The sequence below is a fragment of the Vulpes vulpes genome, chromosome X (assembly GCF_048418805.1).
Source record: "Vulpes vulpes isolate BD-2025 chromosome X, VulVul3, whole genome shotgun sequence".
Lineage (NCBI taxonomy): Eukaryota > Metazoa > Chordata > Mammalia > Carnivora > Canidae > Vulpes > Vulpes vulpes.
In genome coordinates this window covers 80537604-80550979 of record NC_132796.1, presented here as the reverse complement: position 1 = coordinate 80550979, position 13376 = coordinate 80537604, and the positions used below count along the sequence as shown (strand labels likewise).

Sequence of the window (13376 nt, the reverse complement as noted above, 5' to 3'; positions counted from 1 at the left end):
ATAGGAGAAGATATTCACAAATGACATTTCAGATAAAGGGCTAATATGCAAAATCTATAAGGGACTTATAAAACTCAACAAGCAAAAAAACAAAAAATCCAGTCAAGAAGGGGGCAGAAGACATGAACAGACATTTCTCCAAAGAAGACATACAAATGGCCAACAGACACATGAAAAAATGCTCATCACTCAGCATCAGGGAAATACAAATCAAAACCACAATGAGATACTACTTCACACCAGCCAGATGGTTAAAAATTAACAACTTGGGAAACAACAGATGTTGGTGAGATTGCAGAGAAAGGAAGATGCGGAGAAAAGGGAACCCTCTTACACTGTTGGTGGGAATGTGAACTGGTGCAGCCACTCTGGAAAACTGTGTGGAGGTTCCTCAAAGAGTTAAAAATAGACCTGCCCTACGACCCAGCAATTGCACTGTTGGGGATTTACCCCAAAGATACAAATGCAATGAAACGCCGGGACACCTGCACCCCGATGTTTATAGCAGCAATGTCCACAATAGCCAAACTGTGGAAGGAGCCTCGGTGTCCATTGAAAGATGAATGGATAAAGAAGATGTGGTTTATGTATACAATGGAATATTACTCAGCCATTAGAAATGACAAATACCCACCATTTGCTTCTTGTCAATAATAATCTTGTCAATAGTAATGACATGGATAGAACTAGAGGGTATTATGCCAAGCAAAAATAAATCAGTCAGAGAAAGACAAATATATGTCTTTAAATGTCTCAAATATGACTTTAAGGAACAAAACAAAGGGAAAGGGAAGGGAAAGGGAAGGAAAAATAAAATAAGATAAAAACAGAGAGAGAGGCAAACCATAACAGACTCTTAACTCTAGGAAACAAACAGGGTTGCTGGAGGGGAGGTGTGGGGGAAGGTGAAACTGGGTGATGGACATTAAGGAGGGACCTTGATGTAATGAGCACTGAGTCTTATATGTAACTGATGAATCACTAAATTCAAAGGCTAAAACTAATACACTAAATGTTCAATTTAGTTAATTGAATTTAAATAAAAAATTTTTTTAAAAAAAGGAAGTGAAGAAGACACTCATGTGAATATCTGTGGGAAGATTGTCCCAGGCAGAGGGAAGATCATGGGCTAAGAGGTCTGGCATAATTGAAGAGAACAAGGAAGCTAGTGTGGCTGAACTGATAAAAGAGTGGTGTGAAATGATAAGAGCTGAGGTTGAAGAGATAACAAAGCCAAATAGTGGAGTGCCTTATATATTATGGATTTTAATTTTATTATAAAATGGGAGGCCACTGGCAGGTTTTCAGGAAAGGAGGAGTAACATAATCTTATTTATGGTTAAAAAATCATTTTGGCTGCTGTTTGGAGGATAGACTATAATGAAGAATGGGTGGAAGTGGGAAGGCCTTTAGGAAGGAGCTGTAGTAATCTGGGCAAAAGAGTATGGTGATTTGGGCCAGTGAGGCAGTTATAGAAAGATAAGAAGTGGTTAAACTCTGATATACTTGAAAAGTAGAACTGATTGAATTTGCTGATGGATTGGATATGGGTGATGTAAAGACAGAAAGATGAGGTCAAGAATGACTGCAAGGCTTTGGCCTCAGCAATTGGAAGGATCAGATTGCCGGCAGCAAGTTGGGAAGGACAACTAGAGGAATAGCTGTGAGAGGTGAAAGAGCATCAGAGTTTGATAATTAATGGACTTGGGTTTGCCCAAATCTGGAGGCACTAGAAAAAAAGATAGTAGCTGGTGGCCACACTGGATGGGTCATGATGGAAAATGGATTGAAACAAACCTCGGTATAACTGCAGATGAAGCTAGTTGGTGGTGGTTTGGGGAACTGGACCCAGTTGGACATGAGCTGCTCTTCCTCTGCCTCTCCTTTCTCCTGCCTGGAATCCGGTGCCTCTACAGCCTTGCTGAGCTCCATCCTGCTTGGTCAATCCCTCATGTCCTGTTTTGGGGATGATAAGTTTTCTAAAGATCCAAATAAAGATTTTAAGCTTTGTGGGCCAGTTGGGCACTGTTGTAGTTACTCAACTCTGCCATGTAGTGCAAAAGCAGTCATTGACAATAGGTAAAACGAGTATGGCTGTGGTCCAATAAAAATCCTATTTTTAAAAGCAGACCATGACCTGATTTGGCCTGTGCATGGGTTGTAGTTTGTCATTCCCTGCTCTAGATGTGTGAGGAGCTACCCACAGAAAGGCAAGTCTCACATGGCCAATGGACCTTGTAACACACTTATAATCAAACTCCAAGATGAAATGTTAGAGAGGTATCTCTGGGTAGCTATCTCTCAAATACAGCTATATATTAATATTTTAGTGGCTGAACAAGTAGTCTCATTGGCATTCTTTTTTTAAAAGAATTTATTCTTTATTCTTTTAAAAGAATAAAATTTATTTTAAATTTTATTTATTTATTCATGAGAGACACACAGAGAAAGGCAGAGACACAGGCAGAGGGAGAAGCAGGCTTCCTGAAGGGAGCCCAATGTGGGACTCGATCCCAGGACCCCAGAATCACAACCTGAGCCAAAGGCAGATGCTCAACCACTGAGCCACCCAGGTGCCCCTCACTGACATTCTTTTACTCTATAAAGTGACTAATCCAAGTTGGAACTCAAAACTCCCTTCATTTGGAATAAGGAGAAACAAAGGTGGCTGGTAAGCATTTTAATTTTTCCTGACTTTACCCTTATTACATTTAAAAAACAAAGTTTCTGGCCACTGCTCTAAAACTGTCTCTGTTCTCCCCAAGCCAGCCAACATATCCCAGGCCCTATCCTTCTCAGGGTCTTACCAGGTGACAATCTAATCCAGTTCTAAATTATTAATGGCTTCCACCTCCCAGACAATTTAATCCAAAGCGTACTTTTGAGGATGGGGCACCAAATGGCCTGCCCTTTCTGAGGTCTGTACAAGGGTACTGGTACAATTTTCAGTCTATAGAACAGTTCAGCTCACATATGCATGATCTTTGGAATTTAGTGGACCTCTGTCAGATGGGCTATAGCAATGAGCATATTTGGAAGAAGCTTTTTATTTATGAAAAAATTTTGGATATATTTAAAAGAAGTAAAGAAAAAATGTAATGAATACATGTATATACTCAACACCCAGCTTAATAAATAAAATATTATAGATCTAGTCAAAACCCTTTGTATACACCTCCTTGGTGTCATTTTCTTCCCTTTTTTCCCCAAAGTAACCTCTATATTGAAGACGGTTGTGTCCTTTCTTTGTACTTTTACTACATATGAAGGGATACATGTGAAAACATCCCTAAACAATATATAGTATTGCTTTGAATGATAGTAACCTTTGTATTAGTGATATAATACCATAAAGGTGTTTTCAAGTTGGATCCATAATTGATAATACACTTCTAGTTCATTCATTTGCACTACTTCTATTATAAGAATATACCATTCACCCATCAATGATTTCTTTTTTTAAAAGATTTTATTTATTTATTCATGAGAGACACAGAGAGGCAGAGACATAGGCAGAGGGAGAAACAGACTCCTGTAGGGAGGCCGTGTGGGACCCGATCCCAGGACCCCAGGTTCACGCCCTGAGTCAAAGGCAGATGCTCAACCACTGAGCCACCCAGGCGTCCCCCATCAATGATTTCTTAGGCTGATTCCAATTTTATACTATTTCAAAAAATACCGCAGTGAACATTTTGGTTTAATCTCCTGGTACCATATTTGAGGAATGAAGTGCTGCTATTTTTCTGAGCTCTCCTCCCAATGTCCTTGGAGACTTAATCTATATAACAGCAGCCTATGTAGAAAGATAAAGTCCCCTCTTGGACCAAAACACTAAAAGGCCTTCAGAACCTCTTATCTCACTGTAGTTGGGTAAAGAGTTTCAATCTAAACCAAAATGACCAAGCCAGGAGAAGCTAAAGTGACAAGGTCACGGTCACCTTCTCCCTTGATTCTCAATTCGGTATCTTGGTTCCTGAGAATCAAAGCAAAATATTTTTGTTTGGCCACAGACTCTTCTGGCCTGGATTCACATGTATCCATGATGGAGGGAAATTTTTTTAAGATTTTATTTATTTATTCATGAGAGACACACAGAGAGAGGCAGAGACACCGGCAGAGGGAGAAGCAGGCTCTCCATGGGGAGCCCAGTGCAAGACTTGATCCAGGGACCCCAGGATCACGCCCTGAGCTGAAAGCAGACATTCCACCACTGAGCCACCCAGGTGCCCCATGGAGGGAGATTTTAGTGGTCAGTAAGAATCAGGTTACAATGTCATTCTGTCAAGTATCACATGTAGTGGAAGGCTTCCAGATTGTGGAGTCAAACCCAGAATGTACTATGGCACAAAGGCAAAAGGTAACTGAATAGCCAGCCACCCCCTGAATTTCCAAATTGTTCTCCAGGTGTTTCCTGCTATTGCTCTGTAGAGCTGGACAAAAGAGTATCTGAAGTTTATGGATTTCTACCAAGAAAACTCACATTATAAGTCAGTGAGAGACTCAACAGTTTGGACATTAATGTGAACTGTTGCTGTTTTGTTTTTTTCCATAGAAGAGTTCCTGAAGATTTTTTGTTCCTCACTGTGTTCACATTTACCCCCTTTATAGAGCTGCCTGTAGAGATTGTCAATTGTCAGGATCTGACAGAAACAGGAAAAAAAGTTTTGAAGCATCAATGGAGATATCATTTGACATCATTTAGCATATCACTTAGAATCAATGGATATTATCATTATATTATCAGGTTATAATAGAAATACTTTCTACCTTTTTGTCTCTGTTCATTACATCCATTATTTTATAAGTATCTGATGCCACTGTCCTTAAAGACCCGAAGAATCACCGCAATTCTTTTATCTACATAGCATCCCTGCATTGAGGTTGGTCTGGAAAAACTAGTTTAAAAAAAAGATTTTATTTATTTATTCATGAGAGACACACAGAGAGAGGCAGAGACATAGGCAGAGGAAGAAGCAGGCTCCCCATAGGGAGCCCAACAGGGAACTCGAACCCAGGACCCCAGGATCACGACCTGAGCCAAAGGCAAATGCTCAGCCACTGAGCCACCCAGATGTCCCTGGGAAAAGTAGTTTAAACACTTACAGACATGTTTACTTTCTTAGATTAAGTCTTTCACTGCTACCACCTACTTTCTCTGTGAATTCTTTCTAGCTACGTAGCCTGAAGCCAAGTCAGCAACCTCAGTGATCCTAACGACTTATATGCCCCATTCTACATGCAAAATCTTTTTCCCACTCCACATTCCAATTCTTTCTCCAAAAAAGTTAAGATGTTTCTACGTGATACAAAATCAAGATGTAAATCAGAGTAGCTCAGTATTGCTTGTAAAAACTGTCATGTAATCATACAAAACCAAACCAAAAGAAAAGAAAACTCATGGTTCAAGGATTTCTTTGGATTGTGGTCAACAATTTTGGTAAGTGTGATATTTATTACCAACAGCAAATGCAAAATGAAAGCCGGTAAACAGACTCACTTTGGGTTTTTTAATTTAAAAAATGTATTTATTTTAACACATGTTAGAAAAACATAACTATTACATCAGATTCGTGATTTCAGAAATATTATTGCTTAGGATGAGGACACTTTTTTTTAAGTGAGTCAATTTGATGAAAAATATTAAGTGAAAAACACGAAGTGAATAGGGCAGGTAGTGTGTAGCTACAGCAAAAATAGTGAAGGACATATGTAAATGAGCACTACTTGGACAATACTGATGCAAGCAGATGTTTTTGTTTCCTTCCAAGGTCATTTCTTGATAAATGACCCAGGAGTTCTAAAGCTAATTAGAGTATTATTTAAAGATATTTGGAAATAGCTCAAAGTTTATAACTAAAAAAAAGTAACTAAAAGCAGTGCATACACTAAAGAATGTTATATATGCCAAATTTTTACATATTGAAGGCCAACAATGCATTAAGCTTAAGCTGCTCTGTAGATTCATTTATCATGCAGAAGTCAAGATAAACTTCATTTGCCATTCAGTTTAATCGAAGAATATAATGTAACTCAACAACATGCAGTTGGTTAAGAGAACAAAAGCAATTACCATTTGTGGACACCCGGCTGGCTCAATCCATAGAGTATCAAACTTTTGATCTCTGGGTCGTTGTGTTTGAGCCTCACGTTAGGTGTAGAGATTACCTAAAAATAAAATCTTTAAAAAATACTATCACTTTTTGCAAATACTTATCTTTGTGGGTCAGAATATTCTTACTACTGTGCAACCAAAATCAATTACAGATATGGATTGATACCACTGCATTATAACTCCCAATTTCAAGTGTTTGTGTTTATCAGAACAGTTTTAGTTTGATTAATTGTTCCTTTTAATAAGTAATTATGTGTTCGGGTTATCAAATACCTTTATATGAATAAAATACTGCTTTTAGCTGTTTTAATGTATTATAGAGTGTATAGAACTTTATTTGTAAAGGCTGCTTTATTTTTAAAAAATTTGTTATTTAATTTAATTAACATATATTGTATTATTAGTTTCAGAAGGGCAGCTTCATTAATAAACAGGCTTGAAAACTATTGAAGATGAAGCAGTCAGTTGAATTACTAAATTTGTCAATATCACAATGTACTAAGATTTTATATAAAATGAGAGAGAGGAAAAAAATAAAAACAATAAAATAAATAAAATAAAATAAGAGAGAGGAAGATTCTGCTTAATAATGAGTTAATATTTATTTAGCACCTTTTATATCAGCCAGAATAGAGGAGATTTGCTACAGTAACAAATAATTCCAAAATCTTAGTTGTGAACCACAAAGGGTTATTTCTCATTCATACTATGTGTCCATCATGGCTTGGTTGAGCCTCCGTTCCATATTATTTTCACTCTGGGACCCAGTCAAATAGATTAGCCTCTACCTGGAGCATTGCAGTTAACATAGCATAGGGGAAAGGAAATATGATAAAGCATACCCTGGCTCTTAAAACCTCTGCCTGTATGTTACTCATGCCATTTTTGCTCATATTTTATTGACCAAAGCTAATCATTAATTCAAGCAATGCCTGAATTCAACAGGACAGAGATATACATATAATCATTCAACAAAGAGAGGCCCTTCAAAAAGGGTTAAGAAATATAGACAAACAGTACTAAAATCTACCATTCGTATTATACACAAGGCTCTCTTCATCTATATTTACAACAATCTTATAGGACAGGTGCTATAATTACCCCATTTTAGAGATGAAGAAATGGAGACTCAGAGATTCACGACTTTTTTGAAAGTCACAGTTGAATAGTAGCCAAGCTGGGATTTAGAACCCAACCAGTGTGACTCCAGAGCTTGTGCTCTTAAACACCATACTATTGCCATTTACTTTGGGCTTCTCATCAAACCCTAGGTACTACTCTTTAACCCTAGCCCCAAATGGGTATTTTAAATAGGTCATGAAAAAATTGGTTATGCCAAATCCTATGACTCCAGAGGAGACTTCAGTATAATTCCAATGTATTGGGACGCCTGGGTGGCTCAGTGGTTGAGCGTCTGCCTTCAGCTCATGTCATGATCCTGGGGTCCTGGGATTGTGTCCCACATCATGCTCCCTGCAAGGAGCCTGCTTCTCCCTCTGCCTATGTCTCTACCTCTCTCTGTGTGTCTCTCATGAATAAATAAATAAAATCTTAAAAAAAAAAACAATTCCAATGCACTAATGTGAATTCCACAAAAACAACAGTTCCGGTCATATTTCAACATAAAAGTCAAACACATTCAAAATAGTGATAGTTCATTGCCACTCAGGTTTTGTAACCAAAAAAAATATATATATATATATATATATATATATATATATATATTCACACACACATACATATACATACCTCTGTGTATTTATAAAGATCACTGCCAGTCTTGGAATTAAGCATGTGCTTAATCTACTTTTCCCCTTTCCTAGGATAGAAATGAGCCATCAATTACCTGGGGTCACTTAAGCCTGCCTTCAGGGTTTGTTCTATTTAAACTCAAAAGAAAGGGGACCCCAAAATCAAGGATGCTCACCAGGAAGACCCTAGAACTAAACGCTAATGAAAGAAGGCTCCATAGGTCTTAGGATCAAAAGATCCATGCTTTTCGGAACAATACCACTAATATTGCAGCTTCTTGAGAGGGCCAGGACCTGAGTTTTTATTAGATAGGATGCCCCCAAAGACCCTAGTCAATCAGGAAGCAAACAACTAAGAGGGAAAAGGTAGCTGGAGTTGTGAAACTGTGAAATTCCCTAACCAACCAGGGCAATAAATTACTGGTCACAGTCTCACCAAATTCACGGGTAAATTCCTATGGATGGATTCCATATTCATGTGTTTTCCTAGAACATTTATAAACTTTTAAGCAGGTAAGCGAACAGAGAAATATCTGGTCTTAATTTAAATCTGCAAAGTATTTCAGTGGAGCATGTCTGAGCTTTAATTCATTTTGTCCTTGTAACATCCCCATGAGGCAGCTACTCCAATGAACTGGACTTTATAAATGAGTGAACCAATACTTGCTAAGCTATGGTAACTTGTCCGTGCTCCAATAAGGCAGAATTTGTCTGTGTCTCTGCATTTCCAGCACCTTACACAGTACCTGATGTGCAGTGGGTGCTGAGGAAGTAGTTGAATGAATGAAAAACGGAGCGAGCAATAGCCTCTTTGCACAAGACATGTAAGCCATTGTGATTCACCCCGGTCACATGGTCACCTTTCTCATCCTTTACCACTTAGATGGGGCCACCATCACTGTCTGACCTTTTCCAAGGCTTGAGGTGGGATGGCAGTGGAAGGAAGAGGTTGCTTAGCCAATCACATTCAAATTCTTTGTCCCCACATTTGCCTTGAAGAGCAAACAAACTAATGCAATCCTGAAGGAGGTAGCTTTTGGGAAAGTGTTTTGCCTCAAATATTTCCAAACACAGTCTCCACAGACCCCATACATTTTTTCTAATGCAATTTGCACTCCCCATCCAAACAAGGCAGTCTAAAAAGGGCACCATTATGTATTAAAATTTTTGGTCTTGATTTTCAGCCATCAATGGAATGAACCACATTTTGAACTTGAAAAAGTTTCATTTCTGATACTCTCTGCCATCTCACTTATAAAGGCAGAGAAGGGAAGTGGGGTGCCAGGCAGAAGGCATCAGCCTGGTGTCTGTGGCATGAACACTCCAGAAATTCCATTCTCTGCAAAATCCACATCTCCTTCCTGTTCATCTTGTAGCTGGGGCCCACAACTTGGGACAGAGGCCACACAGCTGCTGTACTTTTATCCCTTTCCCTACCCTTATCAAAGACAGAAAGGTGCCGAGGTCCAGATAGTCAAGGGGACAGAGACCTAGAATCTCCTTTCCTGAAGACTTTAAGGGTGAGAGGCATTTCGATTGACTGGGGCAGTGGTTTTCAAATATTTCTTGGCTATGAAATGGCTTCTAAAAGTGAACCTCAATGTATGAAATAGACCCAAAGTGTAGTTACTCTGGACAACATAGGGAAGGGGCCCTAGACCTCTGACAGCTTTGTCCCCCCCTGCATCAGGCTCTGAGGACTACCCATGAAACCAAGAGGGTGTAGAACACAATTCAAAGGTTACTGCCCTAAACTGTAAGCTCCATGGCAGAGGAGTGTGGACCGCATCTGGCTTACTAGCCTCTCTATCCCCAGCTATGTGATCCATAGCTGGAGCATAGTAATAGCATCATAATCAGATATGGAATATGAACCTCAGTGATCAAGACACAAGTACTTGTGTCTTGTGGGGATTGTTGGCAGTTAGCGAGTGACTCCGCCTCCTATGATGTGTGTGTGTGTGTGTGTGTGCCTGTGCCTGTACAGTGAAGGGAAGACAGAAGAGCTGAGTGTTGAAGTGCACTGGAATTGAAATGAATGACCAAGTCTTTGATGATGAGCTTGCAACAGTTGCAGTGTGAAGAGGAGCTGCATAGTGAGTGATGAATGGCTAAGCAGGCTACTATGTCCTGCATATTTGCCAGCAATGCTTGTCGGTTTGCTCCTTCATGTGTTAGTGATCTCCTGCCATGTGTTGGGTTAGTTCCTCAGAGACAACACTAACTAAAACACAGTCCCTGCCCTCCCAGGACTTACAGTCCTGGTGAAGGATATATGGAAACAAATCAGTGCTGACAAAATAGTGTAATGACTATAGCCATTTGAAAAGTGTTACACTGACATATCTTTCATTCTCTGCAAATCTTGATGCCCCAAGAGTCACCAAATCTGTGAGTGAGAGTGGATATCAGCTAGAACAAGAAGTCATTACTTAGCTCTGACTTAGGCTTTGGGTTTTTAGCCTGTAGCCACATTGTTTTTATTTTTATTATTTTTATTTTTTGTACTTTTATGGTTTTATTAACGCAAATATGACATGCACATAAGCTGTCTATTCATTTTCTTTGCTACGCAGCCTGGCATTGGGATTGGTGACTCTGATGGCCAGCTGGGCTGCTCTTTCCACAGCGGTTCTTGGAGGATACATTATGAGCAATCTCTGCACAATAAAATTTGTTGCACATCAGCAGCACTTCAAGCTCCTTGACGTTGTGGACTAGGAACTTCCAGAAGCCACTGGGCAGCATGTGCTTTGTTTTCTTGTTGCTCCCGTAACCAATGTTGGGCATCAAGATCTGGCCCTTGAATCTTCTGCGTATCCTATTGTCAATGCCTCTGGGTTTCCACCAGTTGCGCTTAATTTTGACATATCGGTCTGACTGGTGCCGGATGAACTTCTTGGTCCTCTTTTTAATGATCTTGGGCTTCACCAGAGGTCTGAGGGCAGCCATGATGCCCAGCAATCGATGGCTGCCACCTCCGCAGGCAGCACTGAGGAAGAGAACCGCACTGTTTTTAAACATGAGATCCCCAGCTAAATAAAGTAGACAAAGGACAAAGTTCATCTTGATGTTTATTAATCTCTTGCCAAAAATTAGCTTTGACTTTCATTATAGATGTAGGCAAAAGACCATATTAGCCATAGCTGTGACTTGGCCATCAGTAGCTATCACAGACACTTTCCTGTCATATTAATAATGTAATAGTTCTTTCAAAATATTAATGACCCTCATTATTAGTTTGAAATTGTGGTGGTTACTCGATCTGACACTAGATCTTATCATTTAGCCATTCACAAAGAGGCACAGGTGCTATTCTATCACGATTTTTAAAAATATATTTTGATAATTGTGTTTTAGTATCATTGGCTTTCTTTGTAATCCTATGCACTTTATTTTACCTATTTAAGCATATTATTGAGAGAAGGGACCCATAAGGGGCCATCAGAGTGATGAAGGAGGTCACTGTGTTCTGGCGAAGAACCTCAGTTAGATAATAATTTTAGGAGTGAGGTTTCATCAGGGAAAAAAAGAATTTGCAAACACCAACAGGTCCCTTTACATATTCAAAGCAAAGCATGGGGTTTTACTATATATAAGATGTGATTATGTAAGATGTGATTAACTCAGTCTGGGATGCAAAGGAAGGTTCCACCTGCTTAAGAAGTGAAGAGATGTGGAACTGTAAAAGACAGTAGAGAAGGAGAGTAGCAAGTGGACAGATGCCAGAGGGACTGGGTAGAAACCCCCAAAGCAGTGAGGGGAGTTCCTCAGCCAGAACAAACTGGGAAGATGTGAATCCCCCTTGGAGACAACCTGCATTTACCTTGGTGCTGGAGCAATCTGGCATCCGGATGGTAGGACAGCAACAGGTGTGGCAAGTCTCTAAGTTCATGGGCCTGATGTAACACTTGTTTCTTCATAGCTGGCCATGTGGCATGTAGAACATCCAAGGTTCGAAGGAGTAGGGAGCCCCTAGTGGGCCACCAGAGGCCTATGTTTGGGATGAAGAGGTTACAAAATCAGGGGGCTTTGCAAACAGAAACAAATAGCTAGGGCTATGGATTTAACAACAGGTACAACCAATGAAGTCCCTAAAAGGCCAGAAGGGATCCACTGCACTTCAGTAGACATATTAGCACAGGGGTGTAGTGACTGTTCCACACCAGACATTCCATAGCCGAAAATAGTGAGTACCCAGAAGAAGGAGCGTGGATCCAAGGCCCTCTTGTCTTCAACCCACTGCTTCCACACCCAGTGTTTTGTAAGGGAGGAAAAATGAAGTTAAAATATGCAAGACTCAGCATTTATCCAGATTCTTTCTAGCAGATTCTTTCAACTGACACAATGAATTGTGTGTCTGCATTTCCTCCCCTCTCTGCCCAGCAGGATGGGAAGCTCCTGGGGGTAGTTTAGCTCAGCTCTAGAGAGCATTTTTGCACATCTGAGTTGCTGGGTATACATTCCAACTCTGCTGTATGTGTTTTGGCACTATGATATAGAAGTCAGTTCAAAGTCAAGAAGAGGACAAAGGGAGAAGTGTTCAGTTCCAGGAGGGTGGGGTGGTGGGATAGGTGGGTCAGAAAAGGTTGCACTGAGGAAGAAATGCTTGAACTGTGCCTTGAAAGATGAGCAAATTTTCCACACCAGGGGTACCAGGAAACACATAGCCTCTATCTATTCTTTTGGTCTTGAATGTCTTCTAAACTAGTGTTTCTCGAACTGTCATGTGCATATGAATCACCTGTGGATATTGTTAAGGTACAGAGTCTGATGCTGTAGGTCTGTATTTCAGCCTGAGACACTGCATTTCTAACATGCTCCTAGGGGATGCTGGTGATGTTGGTCTATGGACCACACTTTGTGTTTTGTTTTGTTTTTAAATATGGAATGCTTCACAAGTTTGCATATCATCCTTAAGCAGGGGCCATGCTAATCCTGTCTTGTTCCAATTTTAGTATATGTGCTGCCAGGGTGAGCACTGGACCATGCTTTGAATAGTAAGGTTCTAGAATACTTTAAGAAATGTAGCTAATTTTTAAAATCTAAATTCAATTTTTTTTATTTTTTATTTTTTAATATTTTATTTAAATTTAACTTGCCACATATAGTATAACACCCAGTGCTCATCCCATCCAGTGCCCTCCTCAGTACCCATCACACAGTTACCCCATCCCCCCACCCACCTCCCCTTCTGCCACCCTTTGTTTGTTTCCCAGAGTTAGGAGTCTCTCATGGTTTGTCTTCCTCTCTAATTTTTCCCCACTCGGTTTCCTTCCTTTCCGTTATAGTCCCTTTCACTATTTATTATATTCCACATATGACTGAAACAATATAATAATTGTCTTTCTCCATTGACTTACTTCACTCAGCATAGTGCCCTCTAGTTCCATCCATGTTGAAGCAAATGGTAGGTATTCATCCTTTCTGATGGCTCAGGAATATTCCATTGTATACATATACCACATCTTCTTTATTCATTCATCTGTTAAAGGATGAATGGATGAACCGTG

General features: G+C 39.8%; 1 protein-coding gene and 1 non-coding gene across 2 annotated transcripts; both read right to left on the bottom strand.

Annotated features, from left to right (window-relative positions):
• Positions 1-10427: 10427 nt before the first annotated feature.
• On the bottom strand, positions 10428-10864 carry LOC112932073 (large ribosomal subunit protein eL32-like). Its single transcript, XM_072743462.1, has one exon. It carries the CDS (start codon positions 10813-10815, stop codon positions 10432-10434), a length of 384 nt encoding a protein of 127 aa, XP_072599563.1. The 5' UTR covers positions 10816-10864; the 3' UTR covers positions 10428-10431.
• A 1878-nt stretch (positions 10865-12742) lies between these two features.
• LOC112932087 (U6 spliceosomal RNA) lies at positions 12743-12845 on the bottom strand. Its single transcript, XR_003237417.1, has one exon. It is a non-coding gene; the product is annotated as a U6 spliceosomal RNA (small nuclear RNA).
• Between the last annotated feature and the right edge of the window lie 531 nt (positions 12846-13376).

Excerpts from the sequence above, each read along its gene's own strand:
- LOC112932073 (XM_072743462.1), bottom strand. The coding sequence starts at position 10,815 with ATGGCTGCCCTCAGACCTCTGGTGAAGCCCAAGATCATTAAAAAGAGG.